General features: G+C 39.4%; 1 protein-coding gene across 1 annotated transcript in view; it reads left to right on the top strand.

Moving 5' to 3' along the window:
• LOC150075985 (prolow-density lipoprotein receptor-related protein 1-like) overlaps positions 1-26,658 on the top strand; it is a 1,358,636-nt gene that overhangs the window by 934,794 nt on the left and 397,184 nt on the right. Inside the window, 2 exon segments of the mRNA XM_090387555.1 lie at positions 7,651-7,871; positions 21,581-21,712. Of these exon segments, the coding sequence (XP_090243681.1) occupies positions 7,651-7,871; positions 21,581-21,712 (353 nt within the window).

The following is a 26,658-nucleotide window of genomic DNA, read 5'->3' as shown; positions in this document are numbered from 1 at the left end:
AGAGCTTGAAGGACACGGTGAATGCCCTCAAAGGATCTAAATTGAAGGGCCCATCAAGCTCTCAGCTGCCCACATCAACGCCAGAGACTGCACTTGATTATCACACAACACAGCGGCAACCCCCAAGGCAGAATGCACTGGTCCCACAGGAACTAGTAGTTGTTGGTGACTCTATTGTCGGGGAAACGGGGAACATGGTATGTAAAAAGGATAGGTAGAACAGGACCAGGGTATGTCTGCCAGGGGCAAAGGTTGATGACATTGTAGAGCAGATATCATCTTTTAAGGGGCGCCTCCGTGACCAGGTGGGAAGGAGCAGCAATGTTAGCACACGCTTCTTGATTAGACCAGGTTTCGAGCCTGTCACCACCAAATACGGAGGATGCGGAAAGGTCAAGGAATGACCACCACATATTCACGGAGCAATATAGCCGTTTCTAATGCTCCAAATAACAACAACAACATAATCTTTTAAGGGCACAAAAAGTAATATTGTTGTACACGTTGGCACTAATGATATTAAGAGTAGGAGACTGGCAGAATTACTTAACAAGTACAGGTCACTGTTGAAAAAAAAGCCATGAATTAGGGCTGAATTTGAAAGTAACTGCAATTCTGCCCAGACATGATAGGAGGGAGTATATGATGAGAGCCTTATCGATCAGTTCGGCCCTGGAAATATTGTTCAAGGCTCAAGGGGTCGATTTTTTTTTTTCGGCCTGGGCTTTACTTGTTAACAGGAGAGACTGCTTCTACAGGAATGGGATACACTTATATAGAAAGGGTGCAAGAATATTTGCTGATGCTATCGAGGCAGTGTTAGGTGGGTCGGAAAACTACTAGCTTGGGGTGGATACAGGGACTAATTGATTAACAGTAGCCACTGGCAAAGGTGAAAGTGATTCTTGCACTGCTTCTATTGGAATGAGCAGCAGCCTGGAAAATAAGATGCAGGGTATTTCAGAGACTGCTGGGAGTCATTGAGGTACAAGAAAACACATGAGTTGTGTTCGGGTAGCTAAGAAGAGGAACAGGTGTATGTATACTTGCGTGTAGACCAATGCTAGGAGTTTGGTAAATATTATTATTATTATTATTATTAGCCATATGGTACAAGGAAGCCTGGGGCTTATGCTGCACCAGCCAAAAAAAAAAAAAAAAATTCCCCGAGTTACCCTGAGAGAGAGAGAGAGAGAAGTAGAAAGGAATCACCAAGAAAGAGAAGAATGATGACATCCAGCTCAGGACCCTGGGTTTGCCAAGCCCATATTCACGAGATGTGAGCCCCCGGGGTTAAATAAATTTGATGAATTTGAGGTATTGCTAAAAACATCAAAGGCAGATATTGTTGGGGTATCAGAGACGTGGTGTCACACAAATATAAGGAATACAGAACTGGAATTTGTGGAGAACAATGTGTACAGGTAGGATAAACAGGATAGGAAGGGAGGAGGGGTTATGCTATTAGTTAAGAAACATAAAATGCAAGGAAGTGAAGCCAGTCGACATCGCTGGACAGTGCAGTGTCGAGTCAGTTTTGTGTGACATAAGCATTTGGGGATCAAAATTGAGAGTAGGAGCGTGGTATAGGCCTAATGACTCTGATGAGTATAATAAGAAGCTGTATAGGGAAATAGAGTGGGCCAGTAAATCAGAGAGTCTTATAATGGGGGATTTTAATTTCCCAGATATTGACTGGAATTTGTGGGTTGGTCACTCACACACTAGCAATGCTTTTGTGGATTTATTGGATGATTGTTTGCTACATCACCATGTTCGTGAGGCAACTAGAGGGAATAATACTCTTGATTTGATTATCAGTAGTGATTCTTCATGCATTAAGAATCTGCAGATGAAAGAACCACTAGGTGGCAGTGATCACAGTGTGCTGAAATGGGATTTACTCAAAGAGGTAACTACCATCACGGGTAAAGGGAAGGGTTTTTGTTTTCGCAAAGGGAACTACGATGGTCTGAGACAGTATTTAAATTCTATACAGTCGCACCAACTGATGATGTTACCAACAGCAAATTCAAAATGGGAAGCATTCAAAGAACTTATCTTGGAAGCTACTAGGTTTTACATACCAACTAAGAAATATAGTTCAAGGTTTAGGCCTAAATCAGATGAACTAATGAGATATATGGCAGAGAAGAAAAATCATGGGATACATATAAATTAATGGGTGACATGAAAGACTATGATAGATATAAGCTGATCTGTAACCAAATCACAAAGGAGATTAGGCAAGCAAAGGCAGATTATGAGAATTCCTTGGCAAAGGATGCAAAGAAAAACAGAAAAGAGTTCTTTACCTATGTAAACTCTAGAAGGAAAGGGATGAATCAGATTGGTCCATTGGATATTGATGGTTCAACTGTTGATGATCCTGCTCAGGTGGCTAACAAACTAAAGGAGTATTTTGCATCTACATTCACACAGTGAGCTAGATGATTTTGTAATAACTGAGAGGAAAGTGGAGGAGAAGTTGTTGAGGATAAACATAAAAAAGGCACCTGAAGTGGATGGGATCTGTCCAGTTATATTAAAGGAGGCAGCAAAGAAAGTAAGCAAAACCTTTAACCATAATTATGAGAACTTCTTTGGACTCAAGGGAGGTACCCATAGAATGGAGATGTGCAAATGTGACCCCAATTCACAAAGGAGGATCAAAGGCTGACACACAAGTAATTATAGACCTGTTAGTTTAACTTCTGTTCCAGGAAAATTAATGGAGGCACTGATTAAAGAAGCACTGCAGGATCATCTAGACAAGACTTCAGTTATAGCTTGGACACAGCATGGTTTTGTTAAAGGAAACTCTTGCCTGACCAATTTGATTGAATATTATGATGCAGTCACCAAAGAACTGGATGCAGGGAATAACTTTGATAATATATATTTGGATCTTAGAAAGGCTTTTGATACTGTAGCACGTGGATGACTGCTGCACAAATTGGAGCAGTGTGGCATTGGAGGCAAATTGCTGCTGTGGATATAGGGATGGTTGAGTGGGAGAAGACAGAGAGTGGTAATCAATGGACACAGCTGGTCATGGACTAATGTTATTAGTGGAGTCCCTCAGGGTTCAGTGTTGGGTCCATTGTTGTTTTCTGTATTTATAAATGATATTGATGATGGTATATCAAGCTTAATGTCCAAGTTTGTAGACGATACAAAGGTTGGCAGGGTTGTTAAGGATACTACTGACAGTATGCTGCTACAACAGGATCTGGAAAGGTTGAGCAGATGGGCTGAGAGGTGACAAATGAAGTTTAACATTGACAAATGTAAAGTACTTCATATGGGAAGCAGTTACTCCAGAGTAATGTATCAAATGTGTGGTACTTCGCTGACAGTTATGTTATGTTATTTGGTTTTTAGGAGCATTAGCAACTAAGGCCATATTGCTCCAGGGATATGCGGTGGTCATTCCCTGAACTGTCCGCATCCTCTGTATTTGGTGGTCACAGGGCGTGTGCTACGCACTGCCGCTCCTGTTCACCTGGCTACAGAGGCACCGATTCACTGACAGTGGTAGAGAATGAAAAGACCTGGGTGTAGTTGTGCAGGCAGATATGAAGTTTTCTGACAGTGCAGACAGGCTGCAAGAGTAGCTCATGGTATCTTGTCAGTGATATATACAGGAACTTTTCTACCAGGGATAAGGATGTGATTATTCCCTTGTATAAGGCAGTGGTCAGGCCACATCTTGAGTACTGTATACAAGTCTGGAGGCCTCATTTCAAGAAGGATGTAGAGCTGCTGGAACGTATACAGAGAAGGGCAATAAGATTAGTGAATGGAACAAAGGGTTGCTCTTATGAAGAAAGGCTTAAGTTTTGCAAATTACAGTGTCTGGAGACTAGGCACCCGTGAGGTGATCTGATAGAGGTGTATAAAGCCTTGAATGGTTTGAGCATGCTCAGTGCTGATGGGATTCTTCCTCTTGCTCAGAATAATCACCTGAGAGGACATAGATTCAAATTGAGAAAAGACAGATGTAGGATAGATGTGCGTAAATTTGCCTTTAGCCTGTGGGTAGTTGGTTGGTGGAACAGACTTCCATCCCTTGTTGTGGAAGTTGATAGCCTAATTAAATTTAAGGCTCAGCTGGACAGGTATTTCAAATGAATGGGGGGGTTAAATGGGAGTGGGGTTTTTTTTTTTTTTTTTTTTTTGGCTGATGCTGCATCAGCTTGCTTTCTTGCATCATATGCCAATGCTAATGCCAATCAGCATTGAATATATTAGTCGCTGTTTTAGTTATCAAATTTCTACCCCACTGAACATTATATTTGGATCCTGTTTGCTAATTATTTCTTAATTGTATTATTTTGTATATTGCCTTGCTGCACTGACTAAACAAAGAAATACAAAAAAAAAATACAATATTTAAAATTTGTTTCATAAAGTGAAGTTAGTAAAAAATTCAGAGCTTTACTTTACTTTACTCACTTTCAAGCTAAGTAGTTTTGCTGTTAAGCTTTCCTTGAAATAACTATTGCAAATACACTGGCACTGTAACTACCAGCCCAAAAATGGCTTTTGACTCTGAAGGTAGATGCAAAGTATCTATTGAACTCCTCAGCCATGTTGTCTAGATTATTTTTTCCATTATACAAAAGTTCTCTGTGATTTACCCTTTACTTCTTTATATTTATGTATAAATAAAACTCTTTGTCCCCACAACTTGCTCTCTTAGCCAGAGATTTCTTATTTTCAGATTTTACTTACAACTTATGCAACCTATTGTTAATATGAGTGTGAATTAGAATGTGCGACATTGTGAATATGAATATATTTTTTATATGAATCTGAATCTACCTTCATTTTCTAACTGTCCCATTTTTTTGAATATTACTTCATAAATGAAATGAGTACACTCTTGATTTTGATGATTAATGCTGTGTATTTTTCATCACAATTTATGGAACCCATAAGTAGCCTTAGTCCACAAGATTATCCTTTCTTGAAGTTAAAAGTCTTACCCTTACTAAAATCTTATTTGTTATTATCATGGAATTGCTCACACTATGACAGATGAAGAATAGCTTTAAGAGCTTTTGTGACAATAAAATTATAACAATAACAACATGATATAACTCTCAGTGCCTTCTTCCCTCCTTGGTCAGCCAACCAATTTATGCTTTGTTTCGTTTGCTGTGTACATTATGAAATTAACAGTTTATTTAACCCTTCTGAAATTTCAAAGTGTTTTTCATTGCCAAACAGTTTGTACATTAGTCACAGTTATCCATTGGGTCATGTTCCTAGAACATCTGGGTACTTGAGGCAATCCTAACTTGGCAATTCAAGCCAATTTCCATTGAAATACCTTTTCTTTCTGAAGGGGAGTTGAAAGGGATGCAATGGGAAGGAAATTTCCTTGATTTATTTACAACTATTATTTGGGTAGTTTGTACAAATAAATTGTTCTTCGATACAGACTATAATTCAACTGCCGATAACATAATAATCTTAATAAATAAAAAAATGATGAATACAAATTATACATAAATGAAGCTCTGGCAATTACTAAATATAAACTCTAATGAGAACATGTTAAATGCAAGACCACCTGTGAATTTTTTTAAAGTTGTGGAATTTAGACAATATCGGTTTCCCTTCCTCATGCATGTCTCCCCTCTCCCATTCCTTCCCTTGAGGCGCTTCCATAGCCAGGTGGGAAGGAGCAGCAGTGCGTAGCACATGCTTCTTGATTAGACAGGGGTTCGAGCCCGTCACCACCAAATATGGAGGATGCGGAAAGGTCAGGGAAGGACCACCGCATATCCCGGAGCAATATGGCCTTAGTTGCTAATGCTCCTAAAAAACCAAATAACAAGCCATTCCTTCCCTTGACTAAATAGCATTGTCCAAAAACATGACTGCTCAATAGCATATAAACCACCATTCTGTTATTAGCCCATAAACAGCAATTTAAAATTAATTAAGTAGTTTTTTTACTACTTAATTAATTTTAAATTAAAAAACTACTCAAAAAAAGTAGTTTTTTTCTTATTGCTACAGAATAAATTATCTCCAGAGAAGGAACTCCTAGAATTCATCATTAATTAAGTTAAAAATGCCTTACAGATTAGTTTAGGGCTAAAGCCTCAGGTTACGTAGGGAGTTAACTGATGTACAAGTTAGTGCAATTGCATCATTTCTGTACGTAGCCAACTACTTAAGTAGTTATAAATTGGCATCATTAAGTATATCTCATATTGTGAATACCTTCACAGCGAGTTGCCATGGTATTGCACTACCTCGAATAAGTAATACTTCACCATAGAAGACGACTATTGTTACTTATTCTCAGCAGATAACAGCACCGTTTTAGAGCTTATTGGCTCCTCATTAAGCTTGAATAATCATTACTTTTTTCAAGGTAGTGCAATACCATGGCAACTCGCTGTGGTATTCACAATATGAGATATAATTAATGATGATGCCAATTTATAACTACTTAAGTAGTTGGCTATGTACAGAAATGATGCAATTGCACTAACTTGTATGTCACTTAACTCCCTATGTAAACTGAGGCTTTAGCACTAAACTAATATATAATCTAAATTACTCCACACCATCAGGCATCTCTCATATTATGGAGTTATACTTCGTAACTTGCAACACCAGGGTACCTGCCCACCCACTGATGAGAAGTCAATATGCTCCAGCAGATACCATCACCCATACAGCACCGTTTTAGAGCTTATTGGCTCCTCATTAAGCTTGAATAAGCATTACTTTTTTTGAGGTAGTGCAATACCGTGGCAACTCACTGTGGTATTCACAATATGAGATATACTTAATGATGATGCCAATTTATAACTACTTAAGTAGTTGGCTATGTACAGAAATTATGCAATTGCACTAACTTGTATGTCACTTAACTCCCTATGTAAACTGAGGCTTTAGCACTAAACTAATATAAAATCTAAGTTACTCCCCACCATCAGGCATCTATCATATTGTGGAGTTATACTTTGTAACTGGGTTGTCATCATTGCAACATCAAGGTACCTGCCCACCCACTGATGAGAAGCCAATATGCTCCGAAACGGTGCCATATGGGTGATAGTATCCACTGGAAATAAGTAACAATAGTCTTCTCCTATGGTGGATCATTACTTATTCGAGGTACTGCAATACCATGACAACTCGTTGTGAAGGTATTCACAATATGAGATATACTTAATGAGGCCAATATATAACTACTTAAGTATTTGGCTATGTACAGAAAATGCCTTTCATAGATTCTCTGTACATCCTTTCAAAATACATATTACTTTAAATAACCTATAAAACATATCGATGTGGTATGCATGTAGAAAGGGTGAGAGGAATAGTGAGCATCTGATTAATATGTTTTTTTTTTTTATGAAAACCCCAAACACGAAAGGTATCAAAACCTATAGTACTTAGTACCGTGCATGGGTTGAAGGAGAAGTATGGGGGGAGGGGGGATGCCGGAAACTTTGCTCTAGAGACTAAACATGGGTTTCACCACTTCAAGCCTCCAATAAGCAGTGGTGGTATTTCACCGGTTGATGAAAGTCATCTACCACCTATGATTTAATTGTACTTACTATATTTGTTTTGTAATGTTCAATATTTTTAAGTGAAAATTTTTTTCTTTTTTAGTTCGCAGTTTGTTTGTCATTCCACATACAAATGTATTCCAATGTGGTGGCGTTGTGATACACAGGATGATTGTGGAGATAATTCAGATGAACCACCAGATTGTCCAGCATTTCGCTGCAGTCCTGGGCAGTTCCAGTGTAAAAATGAAAACTGTATTCAACCCAATCAACTGTGTGATGGTATTTTTCAGTGTGCAGATAAATCTGATGAAATTGACTGTGGTAAGAACTTTAAACTCTGCCATATTATTATTTTGCATTCTTCAAAAGCCAAATATTTATTGAAATAATAGATTGGGAGGGGAGAGAGTTCTGGTATATAATACACTTCATTCTTAGTGCATTTTACACACATTTTCTTTGCCTTGTTCTATATAAATACTTTTTAGTTTTCTGAAATGTAGGAGCGGAATAACAGCTGTGAGAACACTCCATCCCATGATAAGCAGACCTTGCTTTCTCTTCTCTTATTCCTGTAACCTTCCTCCGCATGCATTTCTAGTGTCTGTTGGCCGAAGGGAAGCTCCCCATACAACTCTGGAGAAACTACCCCATAAAAATTGTGATCTCTGTCCTCAGGGTTTCAACTCCCTGATTCACAACCATAGCAGTAGGCATTAATATGAAGATCAAATTAAAGTTCTTTTCATTTAAAGGATACATTTCATGCTGATTCTCAGTAAATTTCTCATACTCAAGATTATATAGAGGAACCTGTGTTTGATATTGAGAATCCTCTATATCAGATGATCTCATATTTATGAACCTCTGTGAAAAACACAGCGAATCCTAGAACAACGGGAGAAGCTTACTCTAGGTGTAATCCAAGTGCTGAATAAATATAACAGGAGAACATCACCAGTAAAGCTTCTAAAACAGTAGACAACCTCACACACACACACACACACACACACACACACACACACACACACACACACACACACACACACACACACACACACACAAGATTGTACTAAATATTGAATAATCTCAGGAAAGATAAGGAAATACAATTATAGTAACAAAATTGCAGCTGTTTTAAATGATACAGAAACCTCTGAAATAATCAAAAGATCCCACTAAATCATCTTTAGGAAAACTCTAAAACATTTTTGAAAAGACTCTAAATGGAAAGTTGATGAAAACATGTTCAGAAGATTATACCCTAACAATTTGGAAGCATTCCATATTTGACATGTATCAAAGCCCATAAAAACGATTTTTTAACTGGACATATTGTCAGTAGGAAATGGCATCCATAGTCTCCTGACCCCAACCATTTTCCTCATCCCAGACACACACACAATACACATGACTTTTTATCAAGAATCAATCAGATCCTCTTTCAGGATGACATATTAATCCATGTTCACCAACATACCTCTTCCGGAAATGATTAATATCATAATTAATCACAATCAAAATAAATTTTCCTTTGGCTCATGGTTTCCAACTCCTTGGATATAACATTATAGAGGCTTTAGAACTCTCTCCATAGGCCAGTCTTATTTTAAATTGGGGACCAATTTTTCACACAGAAAAAAGGCTTCAACATGTGGGAAATCCCCCAGCTGACTGCTTGATCCCCCCCCAATTTTAGATTTGGTTTATCGGTAACATTTTTGTAGTGTGGGACCATGGTGAAAGGGGCTCCCCTCACTACCTTCTCGAACCACATAAATACCACTGATATTAACATTAAATCCTCCATGGAAATGAGGCGCCTCCATAGCCAGGTGGGTAGGAGCAGCAGTGCGTACCACACGCTTCTTGATTAGACCGGGGTTCGAGCCCATGACCACCAAATATGGAGGATGCGGAAAGGTTAGGGAATACCACCGCATATCTCCGGAGCAATATGGCCTTAGTTGCTAATGCCAAATTTATTTCCTTGCACTGACCAACATCTTGTCAATCTTGAGCTTTCCATCTGATTATCCAACAGAAGTAAAAACAGGAATTATTAAAGCCTGCACGGCACTTAGAATGTGCTCCCCAGCACACTGGGTCAATAGTCAAATACCATAAGATGTATTCTGAAGAATAACGTACACTCAGAGGAGCTGATCAATAGGGTTATACAAAATACCATTGGTAATTTCCAACCCCCTCCTCTCACCCACCACTTCAGAGAGACAATCCCCAGACAGATGGCACTTCATATCTTCTCATTCCACATTGGTTTTGTTAACACCATTAACAGGAAGTGAAATGGCAAGTGTCAGTGTTCACTTTGTTGGATGTAAAAACCTGAAACAGCTGCTCCATTCTTCTGATCCTCCACCCCTCCCCAAGAGATGGGAGATATGGTTTACTGCTTTGACTGTGGGTACAGCAAGTATTAAATAGGCTAGACATCGTCCAACTACAAAAAAAATACACAAACACATCCACTACACCAGGGGTGGCCAACGAGTCGACCGCAATCTACCAATCAAACACGGATTTAATTTCAGTCGATCACGATGAATTTTAAATATACAGTCATCCCTCGATTTGTGCAATGTAATGTTTGAGATGGTAGATCGGGGCACATTTTGAAGGAAAAAAGTAGATCGCATCACAAATTAAATAGGCCACTCCTGAACTACATCAAAACCCTATTGAGAATTCGGAGATATGGTTTATTGCCTTGAGTGTTGGTACAGCAAGTATTACATAGGCCAAACGCCATCCAACTATAAAAAAGAATAGACGAACACATCCATTACACCAAAACCCTATTGAGAAGTCTGAGCTGATTTTGTCTGATGGACTGGCTCACCAATCCATCAGAGAAAACCAGCCCAGAATTCTCAGTATAGCAAACCACCAAAAAAAGACACGATTTTGTGGAGGCTTTCACATTCAGGAAAACTTCAAAAATATATCCCTTTTTTTCTTTTTTTTTTGCACTGCTTCAAAGTTGCCCCATCCCCACACTTATTCAGAAACTGGCTAGTGGCAGACAACACATTAAGCATACAGCCTTATAACCCAAACCACACATAAATACTATAAAGGGCCATACAGACAAATATTGATTTTAGGATGTACCAGCCATGATGCATTTTGGCTAATTGTAGAAGCTTTTCAAATGCTGTTTGAAAAAGATGCAGAACATTTTAAACTCAAGATCAGTTCAATTTGTTTATAGTTCACTTGGTCGCCTACTTCCTAGTGATAGCCGTGGACTTCGCTGGGGTGTTCAACTCACTTTGGTGGCCGAGCGTCCTGGCGAGGCTGCGCGAAGCCAACATGCCGGAAAACCTCTATAACACCATCAAAAGTTATCTAAGCAATAAAACCATCAAAGTCACTGCCCCCTATGGCACACTCTCCAGGCATGTCCATCGGGGCTGCCCTCAAGGTTCGGTCCTTGGCCCACTACTGTGGAATATTGTCTTGGACACCTTTCTTAACATCGATCTCCATCAAGTACAATCTCAGGCATTTGCGGATGATCTCATTCTGACGATACAGGCAAACTCAAGAGCCGCGTTAGAGGTCCTCGCAAATCGGGCCCTGACCACTCTCCAAGAATGGGCAAACCGAAATCAACTCAAAATATCCCCCACAAAAACAAACTCCATCCTACTAAAGGGACGCCTTGATCTTAGGCAGCCTCCGCAAATAAAAATTGGGCAGAAAACAATCAAATTCTCCAACCAACTGAAATACCTAGGCATGATATTGGAACAAAACCTGTCATTTCAGGACCATCTGAAATATCTCCGTAAAAAAATAAGACGCTACGCAGCCATGGTTGCCAGGGTCACGCGTAAAGAATGGGGCTTGAAAAAGCGAGTCCTCAAACTGTTCTACAAAGCTATCTTCACTCCGATCGTCACCTACGCATCTGGCGCATGGTTTCAAAAAACTACAACAGCAGTAAACAGACGTATCACAGACCAAATTCACAGATCCATCCTCCTAACCATCACTCGTGCTTGCTGCACGATGAGCACCCACGCCCTGCAAGTGCTCGCAGGCACTCTCCCGCTGGACTTAGAAATCATACAACGCGGCGTACTGTACTACCTAGACAAAGGCACCCCACTTTCTGTGGTTCACTATTGACCTAACCAGCAACAGAAATGTGGAAAAGAAGAGGATACAAACTCACCTGCAGCAGGCATGGCAGGAAAGGTGGTGCAACTCTCAAAAGGGAGAGATCACAAAGAAATTTCTACCCAATATTGAACAAAACTACCCAACCTCACCCAACTGGTTCTCCCCGGGTCTACAAGCAACGTACCTCTTAACTGGACACGGAGCGATTAATGCCAAACTGTCTCTACTTGGGATTCAGGCTGATCCAACTTGCACTTGCTGGGGGGCTGGAGAGCTGGCAGCACCTAATGTATGACTGCAGGCTCTATGAAGACCTACGTGGTGTTTTACTCACCAGAATCCACTACTTACCACAGGGACAAGAACATCACCTCCTAGACACAAAGGAAGAGTATCAAGCCTTCTCGGATTACGCACAGGCATTGTTCACGAGGAGGAGGAGGAGAAACCAAATGGCCGCAGCCCACAACCCACTACCATTATAACCAAAGAACATCTGTTCTTCAGCTCGCTAGGACTGGGACATCAGAAATGACCCACCCCCAAAAATTAGAAAACTCAGGAAACAAACTATACCAAAATAGACTAACATGGACGGGACCCATGTCCCATGAAAGACAAATGGACACGACTACCAAACTTAGACACCCCATCAGCTGGGTCTATGTGAACAAGACACACTCCTGAGAACTGGAAAGCTTAGGAAATAAACCACACTAAGGTAAAGGACTAACATGGACGGGACCCAGGTCCCAAGGATGACAACTCGGACATGACACCAGATTGGACACCACCAACAGGGTCATTGTATAGTTTTCCTGCAGACGCTTGTTGGCGATCGCACCGGACTCCCTTGCCTGATGCCTTTCCACCCCCTCCCCTGCGCCGGTGGTAGGACGGTCCCCCCCCCCCCCCCCGGCACCCCCTACTCTCTCCTGGTGAGGCATGGGCCTGCCTCACTGACTTCTGGGGTTGCCTACTCTATCATCCCCATATTTCTGCCTTAACCCCCCCCCCAGCCTTCAGTCTCCCACCCACTCTATCTTTATGCTAGCGAATGTCCCATACACAAAAACTTAATTATGTCAAAATTCCCGTTTGCCCATTCTTTCGGCGTTTATTATGCAAGCATTATCCCCCTCACCTAACGATCATCAAACCGACGATGATGGATATATGTATCTGTCTGTTCGTACGTGCATATAAAAGAGCGTGCGCGTTTTCTTTTTTTTTAAGGTCCTAGCCTCTGCAATCTCAGGAAATTAGGTGGCAGGATCTGCCAGAGTGAAACTAAAACTACTGGGTTCCTGGTCTGCCTCCACGGGGCGAAGGTGGGGTAACGTTGGGCCTCAGCAGGGGGTCCAGCGGCTAAACGACCAGATGAACAATGGTACATGACACTACACATATACAATATCCATATACTTTTAAACCTCTGGCATTTCCAGCAAACTGGTACACCCACAATGAAAGCAACACTGAGATGGGGGAAACCCCTGGTGCCGTCTGACACTAAATACACCTTGGTCACCTACTCTATTTTACCCATACTTCTTTCTTACTCTCCCCAGCCTTTAGTCTCCTCTCCTTCTCTACCTTGACGGAAGCGTTAGCCCCACACACCTAAATCTAAATATGTCAAAATTATCTTTCACCCATCTGTTCAGCCTTTCTAAATTCAAGCGACACCCCCCCCCCCTGCTCAGGCGCCTCTGTACCAAGGTGGGCAGGAGCAGCAGTGCGTAGTAGCACATGCTTCTTGATTAGACTGTGGTTCCAGCCCCTAACCACCAAATACGGAGGATGCGGAAAGGTCAGGGAATGACCACCGCATATCCCCGCCGCAATATGGCCTTAGTTGCTAATGCTCCTAAAAACCAAAATAACTAACTAATCCCCTGCTCAATTGACAATTTCCACACCTATAATACTACTCTTCTGTTTTTTTTTTTTTATTTCCTTGCCACTGAAATCTCAGGAAACTAGGTCGCAGGACCTGCAAGATTAAATCAAGTCTACTGGGTGTTTCTGGTCTGCCTCCATGGGGCTAAAGTGGGGCAACGTTGGGCCTCAGCAGGGATCCAATGGCTAAATGGCCAGATGAACAACGGTACACAACAGAATACTTATACAATACCCACACACTTCTAAATCTCTGGCATTCCCAGTTGAACTGGCACACCCACAGTGTAAGTAACACAGAGATGGGGAAATAAATTTAAGTCGAGAAAGGATGGCTGCGGAGTGGATGTGTGGAGATTTTCTCTCAGCCTCAGCATAATTGAGTATTGGAATAGATCCATCTGATGTGGAGGTTGATGGTTTGAATGGGTTTGGGGAAGAATTAGATGAATTATTGGAGAGGGTTCAAAGATGAAGTGACATTTGTTTTTTTCTTTGTCTAGCTGATATCTAGCAGCACCAGGGGTTTCCTCCTGGTGCTGCTAGACATCAACACACTTTACTTTTACAGGATGATCATTTTCAACAGTGGTAACATATTGTTTCTGAATACACCAGTCTAATTGGCACTCCTCTTGGTGTTCACTGTTTTTATATTTTTGAATAAGCAGGCTTTTTTTTTTTAATTTTATGCATTTTTATTTCTCTTATAATACTATATCTCCATCTTTTTATTAAAAATTGAAATTCAAACTTTTCTCCCTCAAGTGCAATGCTATTTGGGCTTAATTGTCAACTCATATGTAATATCCTTTTGGTATTCATCTGTTTCTGTAAATTTTTGATTTTACTAATATACTTTTTACTCCCACTGGGAGTCTCTTCTCATAAATGATTACTCCTTCATTAATTTGGATCTGTTCCATTATGATGCAGAAAGAACTGTATTATTTTTTAACCTATCTTTATGGGAATTTCTTGTTCTCTTTTCTTCTTGATATTTGGACTTGCTAGTATGTTTTTATTTTTCTCTTGAAATGCCTTTGTGGAGTGTCTGTAGAATGGAACTTTGCCACTGAGGATCATAACAAAGGGTGTTTTGAAACTTTAATGTAATACAAGCTGAAAATTATCGAACCATAACCACAAACCTTTTGGGAAACTATGTGTCTCCTTCTCAGTGTGTATATGAATGCATAAGGTATTTAAGGCTTTGAGTAAACTAAATGTTTATGGCATTCTTACTCTTAATCGGACAAAACACATAAGGGAACATAAATCTAAATTGAGTAAGAATCATTAAAGGATAGATGTGTGGAAATTTGCTTCCATCCAAAGTGTATTTGATTGTTGGAACAAACTTCCATCTGATGTTGTGGAAGCTGGTAGTTTGAATAAATTTAAGGAAGAATTAGACTGACTATATTAGAAGGGATGAGCAGGTGATGTGGGAAGATTTTTTTTTAAGGCTGATGTCATATAAACTTCTTTCATTATATCATTTGCCACTACAAAAACTAATATTAAAAGCTATTGTCTGTACTAGGTGTTCATCAGTTCTAGTTTTCAGGGGGACCCGTACATCAAATTTTGAAGTTTTAATTTACACTTCTGCATGAGCCAAAACATTATGCCCACCCTTGTTTCCAAAAGTGGATGCATCCCACAGCACCTAAGAGTGATATTACTGACCAGTGAAGCATATATAATGATGGCATGGGTAGCACCTGTCAGTTCATCATTACTAAGCCCATGCAATGGGGAAAGGTAAGGCTCTGACAGATTTTGAAAAGAGAATGATTTGTGGTACTGGGAAGGTGGGGACCAGCATCTCAGCAACCACAGGCAGTATTGGCTGTTTGAGTGCCACTAGTAAAAGTGTGGCAAGAATGATCTGAAGAGGGACACACAATTGCCCAGCATACCAGGACAGTTAGTCCTCCACTGGTTGACAGTCAAGGTGAATGGCACATGCTGTCCAAGATAACGGATCATGATCCCTCAATTAATGTCAGATTACAACCAGGACACACACACAGAGAAATGTTTCTGAGCACACTATCCAGCAGACACTCTTGTGGATAGGCCTGCAGAGTAGGTGATTTCTTTATGTGCCCATATTGACTGACTGTCATTGACACCTCCACCTTTGAGCACTGTTCCTGAACATTGGATGACTGTAAAAGAGTCATATGGTCTGATGAATCAACGTTCTAGCTCCATCATACAGATGGATGGGTATGTATTCGATAGGAGAACAGCTGCAACCAGACTGCATGGTTGGATGAAAACAGGCCGGTGGTGGTAGTATCATAGTTTGGAGGTAGAATGTTTTCATGAACAACACTGGACCCATCATCCCCATTTAGCACACCTTCACTACCAAATCCTATATCAGCATTGTTTCAAACCAAATTTTGTCCTACAAAGTGACTGCGTATTCAGATGGCACCGGACTCTTTCAACAAGACAGTGCCCTGTGCCAAAAGGCTGCATTGTGCAGGAATTGTTTGAGGATCATATCCAAGCAATTTGGGTGGTCCCCTGGCCACCAAATTCTCCCGACATTAGTCCCATCAAACGTTTGTGGGATTCAGTGGGATGCTGCATTCGTCAGTCCATGCCAGTGCCTCGCTCTGTGGCGCATTATAGCCTTAGATGCTAATGCGCCATAAAATCCTAAAACAACCCAACCCAACCCAAGCCTCACTCTGTTCCCAAACTCTGGGATATTCTTTTGTCTAGGGATGGATACCCGAGGACACATACTGTAGTCTCATGGAGCCAATGCCATGACTGGTGCAAGCAGTTATCATGACAAAAGACAGCCCAGTATGCTATTAGGTATGTGGTCCTAATGTTTTGGTTCATGAGTGTATATAAGTGCACTTTAAAATTATTCAAATGAACTCTTATCTTCATTTGTTTATGGCCTACTTGAAGTCTCATTTATGGAGATCTCTCTCTCTCTCTCTCTCTCTCTCTGTTTTGCTTTTTCCAGGGCTCCTTAGAACTTGAGTGAAATCCTTAAAGTTGAGTGACATCTTTATAGAATTTTCAAACATCTATTCACTTCTCCACTTTGTTCAGAGACTAGATCATTTGTTTGAATTATCTGGTTTATTACCAATAATGCAACGAAAATTGAATTCGAGTATTAATTTATTCAGCTGAATGAGCTCTTCATTTGTAAATGTCTGATCATGTGAGGCAATTAATTTTTAATGATCATCTTTTTCCAGTTCCCCAGAGCCCAACTGCCTACTTACACATTCTTAGCTGTTTTGAATAATATTCTGGTCGTATACAGTAGACTTTCGAAATAACGGCACATTGAGATCAGATGTTTACATACAGCGCAGATGTCTTGCAGTGCTGAAAAAAAGAAACTGGCAAGTCACGTGATTACTTTATTTCTTAAATTTGCCGTTTGGAAAGTGAATTCTATACTGGTATTACGGATTATACTGCTGTTTTACATTTATTTTAAATTAAAATTCCCTCACTATGGCTCCTAAAGCTAATAAACCTCATACAGAGAAGAAAAGAAGAATAATTAAGAAAATTAAAGCTCAGTTAAAACTTGATATAATAATAAAAAATAGAACAGGCATAAGTAGAATTGTATTAATGGCAGAATATAACATTGGATCGTTAGCATGTTTATGTTTTTTATGTACAGTTAATGAAATTGCATTCTTAATCTCTCTATTTCTTATTTAGCACCATTATTTCTACATTAAATATATTAAAAATAAAACTTTCTAGATAACAGAAAAATCGAAATAATGGCATTGTGAATTGTGTAATAAAATATATATTTTTTTATTTATTTATTTTATTTTTTTATTTTTTTTTATTTTATTATTTATTTTTTTTTTCCCCCAGACACAATTCTTAGAGTTGGAAACTTCATTCCAGGCTTCATCAGTGATATTTGTTGCTTTAGGGATGTTGAAATGGAATTATTCCAAAATTATTTTAGGGTTGAAGTCCCTTCACCCTCAGTTTCACTAATTTCTCCAGAAAATATTCGCTTATGGTAATAGTGCTTGAAATTTGTGATGATACGCTGATACATAAGATAAAACAATTAATAGTGCTGGAAATTTAATGGCCTGATCCATAGGTTGGGAGAGTGACTTGGTATTTGTTGTATAAAAACAGTCTTTATTTGCCTTTGGATAAATCTTCTACATATTAACATTAGTATTAACAGAGGCATATGATGCAAAAAAGCAAGCTTATACAGCATGAGCCAAAAAAAAAATCCCATTTGCTCTAAAAGTTTGTCCAGTTTCTTGAATTTATTTAAGCTATCAATTTCCACAACAGATGGAGGTTTGTTCCAGCAATCAACTACCCTCTGGGTTTTTGCTTCCGTAAAGGGGAGTACAGTGGTCTCAGACAGTTTTTAAATTCTGTACAGTGGGATCAACTGACGATGTTACCAACAGTAAATTCTAAGTGGGAAGCATTCAAGGAATTAATCGTGGAAGCTACTAGACTTTATATACCGATTAAGAAATATCGTTCAAGGTTTAGGCCTAAATGGTTATCAAATGAACTAATGAGACTCGTGACAGAGAAGAAAAATGCATGGGATGCATATAAATTATCAGGTGACGCAGAAGCCTGTGGCAGATATAAGCTAGTCTGTAATCAGGTCACAAAGGAGGTTCGGCAGGCGAAGGCGGATTATGAGAAATATTTGGCAAAAGATGCTAAGAAAAACAGCAAGGATTTCTTTACTTATATAAACTCTAAAAGGAAGGGGATGAATATGATTGGTCCACTTGACATCGATGGTTCGACTGTTGATGATCCTGCTCAGATAGCAAACAAACTGAATGAGTATTTTGCATCTACATTCACACGTGAGGAATTATTACAGTTTGAAAATGGAAGAAGGTTATCAAATTGTAGCAGTGTGCTTAATGATTTTGTAATAACTGAGAGCAAAGTGGAGGAGAAATTGTTGAAGTTAAACATAAGAAAGGCACCTGGGGTGGATGGGATCTATCCCATCCACCCCAGGTGCCTAACCTAACCTAACCTAACCTAACCTACACATTTTAAAGGAGGCGGCAAAGCAACTAAGCAAACCCTTAGCCATAATTATGAGAGCATCCTTGGACTCAGGGGAGGTTCCCACGGACTGGAGATGTGCAAATGTGTCCCCAATTCACAAAGGTGGATCGAAGGGTGACACGAGTAATTACAGACCAGTTAGTTTAACTTCTGTTCCGGGTAAAATAATGGAGTCGCTGGTTAAAGATGCATTGCAGGATCATCTAGACAAGACTGCAGCAATAATTCAAACACAGCATGGGTTTGTTAAGGGAAAGTCTTGTCTGACAAATTTGATTGGTTATTATGATGTGGTCACAAAGGAACTGGATGCAAAAAATAATTTTGATATCATATACTTGGATTTCAGGAAAGCTTTTGACACTGTTGCGCATGAAAGACTACTGTACAAATTGGAGCAGAATGGTATTAAGGGTAAGTTGCTACAATGGATAAAAGGATGGTTAAGTGGGAGAAGACAGAGGGTGGTAATCAATGGGTGCTGCTCTTCGTGGACTAATGTTATTAGTGGAGTCCCACAGGGTTCGGTTTTGGGTCCACTGTTGTTTTGTGTATTTATCAATGATATTGATGACGGTATGTCAGGCTTAATGTCGAAGTTTGCAGATGACACAAAGGTTGGCAGGGTTGTTAATGACAGTAATGGCAGTGTGCTACTGCAACAGGATCTAGATAATTTGGGCAGATGGGCTAAGAAGTGGCAACTGAAGTTCAACCTTGACAAATGCAAAGTACTGCATATGGGTAGAAGTAACCCCAGAGAAACGTACCAATTGTGTGGTACTACACTTAAGGTGGTAGAAAATGAAAAAGACCTGGGAGTAATTGTGCAGTCAGATATGAAGTTTTCTGAGCAATGCAGACAGGCTGCAAAGGCAGGTCATGGGGTTTTGTCAATGATATATAGGAATTTTGCTAGCAGGGAAAAGGAGGTGATTGTCCCTCTGTATAAGGCAATGGTCAGGCCACGCCTTGAGTACTGCGTACAGGTTTGGAGGCCTCATTTTAGGAAGGATGTAGATTTGCTTGAGTGTGTACAGAGAAGAGCAACATGATTGGTGAGGGGAATGAAGGGATACTTTTACCAAGAGAGGCTTAAGTTCTGCAAATTGCAGTGGCTGGAGACTAGGCACCTGCGCGGTGATCTGATTGAGGTCTATAAGGCCTTGAATGGGTTGAGCACGCTGAATTCTGATGGGATCCTTCCACTTGTTCAGATTACGAACCTACGGAGACATAAGTTCAAATTAAGAAAGGACAGATGTAGAATAGATGTTCGGAAATTTGCCTTTAGCCAGCGGGTGGTTAATTGCTGGAACAAACTTCCATCTGTCGTTGTGGAAGTTGATAGGTTAAATAAATTTAAGGAGGAACTGGACAGGCATTTGGAGGGAATGGTGTGATTTTTTTTTTTTTTTTTTTGGCTGATGCTGCATAAGCTCCTACACTTGCTTTCTTGCATCATGTGCCACTACTACTACTACTACTACTAAACGTAAATTTCCGTACATCTGTTCTAGAACTGTCTTTCCTCAGTTAGAATTTATGCCCCCTCAGGTTTGTAATCTGAGCAAGAAGAAGAATTCCATCAGCACTGAGCCTGCTGAACCCATTCAAGGCCTTATACACCTCAATCAGATTACTTCGCAAGTGCTTAGTCTCCAGATGCTGCAGTTTGCAGAACTTTTCTTTCTTCATAAGAGGACCCCCCCGTTCCCTCACCAATCTTGTTACCCTTCCTTGTACTCATTCTAGAAACTCTGCATCCTTCCTAAAATGAGGCTTCCAGACCTGTACGCAGTACTCACAGCACAGCCTGACCATTGCCTTATGCAAAGGGATAATCACCTCATAACCTACTAGCAAAATTCCTATGTATCTTCGACAAGACCCCATGACCTGCTCTGGCAGCCTGTCTGCAATGCTCAGAAAACTTCATATCTGACTGCACAATTACCCCCAAGTCTTTTTCATTCTCTATCACCCTGAGTATAGTACCGCACAGTTGGTATGTTGCTCTGGGGTTATTGATACCCATATGCAGTACTTTGCATTTGTTAAAGTTAAACTTCAGTTGGCACTTCTCAGTCTATCTGCCCAGCTTTTCCAGATCCTGTTGCAGTAGAATGCTGTCATTACTGTCATTAACAACTCTGCCAACCTGTGTATCATCTGCAAACTTGGACATTTAAGCCTGATATATATCTTCATCAATATCATTGATAAATATAGAAAACAACAATGGGTCTAACTCCGAACCCTGGGGGACTCCATTAATAATATTAGTCCATGGGTAATATTATTAATGTCCATTAATTGTGGATGCTCCTGAGCATTACTCACTAAGACAAAAGTCTGCTATCCTTGCAGTCTAGCAGCACTTTGAATGAGTCTCCCTTCTAACTCTGTGATGAATCATCAATGGCACATGCAATGGCAGGAGAACTTGGACAAGGTTATAGTTTTCCCTTTTGAGGAAACAAAGAATATTAACCCCACTTGTAATGCAGCTTTTAAAGCACACCTCTATCAAACATTCTTCTGTTTTGAATTTGCTATTTTCAAAAACAACATCTTTTCATGTTAGTTAGCATTAAAAATAAAGCCTTTTATTCTGCCATTATTATTCTACATTTAGCCATAGCACAACACAAGGCTCCAATTAATCCTGACTCATAGGGAATTTCTATCAACATAAGTTCCCATACTTGTTAAGATAGTATGACTGGTATCTTAATTTCCATGAAGGCGTATTTATTTTGTTCATTTTTGATCATTTCTAAGTGACTAAGGAAGTAAATATAAAAATAAAACTGAATTAAAAAACTATAAAGTGATTTCAGAAAAATATCTTTATTTTATTATTTTTTTTTATTTCTTTACAGATAAACATACATGTCTTCCTAGTCAGTTTAAGTGTCCTAGAAATGATACAAATCAAGCCCGTTGCATTAGTTTGTCTAGCCGTTGTGATGGTTCTGTAGACTGCGCAGGTGGCGAAGATGAAGTGGACTGCCGTAAGTCTAATATATTTTTATTCCTCCCTTTATTATTTAGATAAATCCCTCCATAACAAATAATACAGTAGACTAGATTTTCCGGGATAAATGGTAATAAAAAGTTCCCGGATAATCGATTTCCTGGTTAATCCAAAAATACAATAAGTCCCCGATATATATGTAAGAGATACGTTCCAGGACTTCTTACGTAAGTCGAGTTTTACGTAACTAACTCAGAAATGACTAATAAAATTCATTCCATCGTTGGCATTCGAGGTGAGTGGACGTGCTTAGACAGGGCTCCTCAGTTAAGTGGTTTACTTTTGGATAGTGCTTTTAAATATTTGATTTATTTAGATATTGTTGGATTATTTTGTTATAGGTTTTCCTGTAACTGTTTGATTTTAATAATATTATAGATATAATTTTTTAAAGTTACTTTCATTGATATTTATTTAATTTTATAATGGTAGTTACGAGATCTGCCTTAAACATGCACAAGGTATCGTGACTCACACGGAAATAGCAGATGGCGATTTACAGGTGAGTAATGATTTAATCCGTTGTGGAACCTGTGGACTGTTTTCCAAGGTCGACCTGGTGACTAAGCCTACCTCACCTGGGGATTCTTTTCTTTGTGATTGATGTAAGGAGTGCCCCGATCTTAAATTACAATTTGGTGCACTGATGGAACAATTTGAGTCCCTGAAAAAACGAGTGCTTGCCCTCGAAAATAATGCATCTGGGAGCTCGTCAGGGACTCAAAACTCCAGCAATCTACCAAGTGATGCACACCCGATTCGAGCCTCAAAACAGAAAAACCAAGTGCAAACTACTCTGGTTAAAAAGGACATTGTTTTATTAGGAGACTCCAATGTCAGGGAAATGGGGAATATTTTTTGTAATAAGGATAGGTGGAGCAGAACCAGGGTATGTCTGCCGGGAGCAACTATTGATGATGTCACCAACAGATTGTCAGATTTTAAAGGGGGTAAAGAAAATATTATTATTCATGTGGGGACAAATGATATTAAACGTACACGATCTGACGATTTGTTGGAAAAATACAGGACCATGCTGAGGAAATGTCGCGAGCTAGGCCACAATGTGTATGTGTCTGCAATTCTGCCCAGACACGATACGAGGGATTATATGTTAAGAGCCTTGTGGATTAACTCAAGACTTGAAGGAATCTGCAAGGCTTTAGGGGTAAATTTCTATCAGCATGGCCCACACTTGTAGGTAGAAGGAATTTGTTTTGTAGAGACGGGATACACTTAAGCAAAGGTGGTGCAAAAGTTTATGCCAGTATTATTGAGGATACCTTAAAGGTTTAGGGAAACTGCTAGTTAGGGGGGATGTGGGTAATACTGACACGCGTTTATCTGATAATATTGGTCAGTGTAACTCTTGCACATACCTTAAGAGTTCTTATCTGTATCCCAACTAGACGTATTATCTAGATGTTCTGGGGGCAAAGACGTTTCACGTGAGCGGGTAGCTAATATCAGGGAAGAGAGCCTAAAAAACTTCAAGGGTTGTTAAATATACAAGAACAGTAAATATTAATTGTTTATACAGTAACATTAGAAGTGTCGTCAATAAAATGAGCGAATTCGAACTGCTGGTTAAAACAAGTAATGCGGACATAATAGGGATTACAGAGACGTGGTGCCACCCGGAAATTGGGGATGATGAGTTTCAGTACGGTTTGTATAATGTATTTAGGAAGGATAGGTTAGATAGAAGGGGGTGGTGGGGTAATGCTTCTTATCAGAAGCAGCCTGAGTGCGACGATAGCTTTCCCGGATTCAGACATTTCACATGCTAGTATAGAGTCTGTATGGTGTGAGATAGTTGGAAACAAAGGTATAATGCGAGTAGGAGTAATCTACAGACCAGGTGATTGTGAAGATTATGACAAAAGCCTCTACATGCAAATGGAATGGGCAAGTAAGCGTCAATGCCTTATTATGGGTGATTTCAATTTGCCTCTAATTGATTGGAGTAAATGGGAAGGAAACTCAACATGGGGAACAAAATTTTTAAATCAACTAGATGACTGTTATTTGTATCAAAATGTCAGGGAAAGTACTAGAGAAAAGAATATCCTAGACCTCATCATCACACATGAATCAGATGACATAACAGGGCTGACAGTAGAGGAACCAGTAGCAGGAAGTGATCACGGAGTTCTACGGTGGATGATGACGAGAGAGGTAGCAGAAGTAAAAGGCAAAGGAATGGGTTTTAATTTCAGAAAAGGAAATTACGATGCCTTAAGATACTACATGGCCTCTATTAACTGGGTAGATATCGCGCAGAGAATGAATACAATTGAACTGTGGTACGCTTTTAAAACATTAATCACAGATGCCTTGAATGCGTATATACCATTAAAAAAATAATCCACGAGAAGTGTTTCAAGTTTGATGAATAGTGAAGTTGCCACATTATTGAGCAGAAAAAGGTGGCATGGAAAGGTTACAGAGCAATAAAAAGTACTGAAGCCTATAACAGCTACAAGGTGATGTGTAATAGAGCCACAGAAAAGGTTCGACAGGCAAAGGAAGTTTATGAGAAATCACTAGCAAACAGAGCAAAGAGGGGGGATAAAGAATTCTTCACATATATAAATGCCAAGAAGAGCAGGACAAATCAGATCGGACCTTTACGTAAAGGAAAGGGGATAGTAATAAATACACCAGCTGCCGTTGCAGATGAACTCAACAGTTATTTTGCATCGATATTTACAAATGAAAAGTTTTGTGGCAATGGGAAATTGTGGGAGCGAAGTTAAAAAATATGTAATTAATGATATTGAAATTTCGCAAGATTATTTAATGAAAAAACTTTCGAGCCTACAGACCAGTAAGGCTCCTGGAGTTGATGGAATATACCCTATAATCTTAAGGGAGGCGGCAAGCGAGTGCATTGAACCATTGAGGCTAATTATGCGAGCATCACTAGACTCAGGGGAGATTCCCTTGGATTGGAAAAGTGCAAATGTATCTCCTATACATAAGGGTGGCTCTAAAAGTGAAGTTGGAAATTATCGACCTGTCAATCTGACTTCAGTAGTAGGGAAAATCATGGAGGCAATGATCAAGGGTGGTATTCAGGATCATTTGGATCGAATTGAAATTCTCAAGGATACTCAGCATGGTTTTGTAAAGGGAAAATCATGTTTAACAAATCTGGTTCGCTATTTCGAAAGGGTCACTCACAAGCTGGATTTAGAGAATAATTTCGACATTGTTTATTTAGATTTCAGCAAAGCTTTTGACTCAGTCCCACATGAGCAGTTGCTTTATAAGCTGGAACAGGTTGGAATCACTGGGAAAATCCTTAGATGGATAGAAGGATGGCTTCAGGGCAGGAGGCAGAGGGTTGTGATAAATGGCTACTCCTCAGATTGGGTTGATGTAAGAAGTGGGGTTCCCCAAGGATGAGTATTAGGACCACTGTTGTTTTTAATTTTCATAAACGACATTGATGAAGGGATAGAGGGCGTGATGTCTAAATTTGCAGATGTTAAAATTGGTAGAGTAGTTAATGATCACTGTCAAGCTGAGCTTCTTCAGAGAGACCTAGATAGACTTCAGGAATGGTCAGAAAAATGGCAGCTGTGCTTTAATCCAACAAAGTGTAAGGTATTACACCTGGGAAACAGTAATCCCAAAATAACTTATTCACTTGGTGGAGTTCAACTAAACCCAGTACTGGAGGAAAGGGACTTGGGTGTTACGATACAGTCAGACATGAAATTCTCTGAGCATTGTAAACAGGTTGCAAGGAAGGCCCATGGTGTCCTATCGATGATCTATCGAACTTTTGCAAGTAGAGATAGGGACGTGATAATCCCATTATATAAGGCTTATGTTAGACCACACTTGGAATACTGTGTTCAAGTATGGAGACCGCACCTAAAGAAAGACATCCAGCTTCTTGAAAGGGTGCAAAGATGGGTAACTCGCCTGGTGAGATCGGCAAAAGGGCATCCTTATGAAGAAAGACTTCGAATATGTGGGTTGCAGAGTTTGGAAACTAGACACCTTAGAGGAGATTTGATTGAGGTGTTTAAGGCTCTGAGAGGCATCAGTAAAATGAATGAGGACAAAATTTTCAAGATTATAAATGATGCTAGAACTAAGGGACATAAATTCAAGTTACGGGGGGGAAATGTTTAGATTGGACTGCAGGAAGTTTTATTTTAGCCAGCGAGTTATAAATTACTGGAATAAGTTGCCTTCATGGGTGGTAGAGGCTGACAGTTTGGAGGAATTCAAAGGTCATCTGGATAGTACTTTCAGGTAAGGGAAGTGCATAGGATGATAGGTTTAATTTCCTTTTTTTTTTTTTTTTTTATTAATTATTATTATTTAGTTATTTATTTTATTTATTTTTTTATGTTGTTATCGTTGTTTTGTTCGGATTTTTTTTTTTTTTTTTTTGGCTGGTGCAGCATAAGCCATAGGCTTTCTTGCACCATGTGGCCGTTACTAATACTAATACTAAAATATTGCTATATCCCTGATATGCCAAAATTACAAAGACCACATAATATCCTCAGAAGAATGAAGAAAAATAGTTATATATTTTTAATTAGTTCAGTTAAAAACTTTATCTGGGGACAACGGTGAAGTAGCCATAGTGGCATATAAGAAAAGAAAACAAAAAAAATGCATGTTATCCCCAGATAAAGTTTTTAACTGAACTAATTAAAAATATATAACTATTTTTCTTCATTCTTCTGAGGATATTATGTGGTCTTTGTAATTTTGGCATATCAGGGATATAGCAATATTTTAGTATTTTGTTAATATAGGCTACAACTATAATAACCAAGGCTACAATATTTTGTAGCCTTGGTTATTATAGTTGCTTTAACCTTAGGTATAGTCAATGTGATTGGTGAAAATTTTTCGAATACTTCTGCTAATTGTGCATATCCGACTACTTTC

Source organism: Mastigoproctus giganteus, chromosome 13 (genome assembly GCF_048544385.1).
Source record: "Mastigoproctus giganteus isolate SK-2022 chromosome 13, ASM4854438v1, whole genome shotgun sequence".
Taxonomy (NCBI): domain Eukaryota; kingdom Metazoa; phylum Arthropoda; class Arachnida; order Uropygi; family Thelyphonidae; genus Mastigoproctus; species Mastigoproctus giganteus.
The sequence above is the reverse complement of the archived record's forward strand: the minus strand, read 5'-3'. Positions and strand labels throughout refer to the sequence as shown.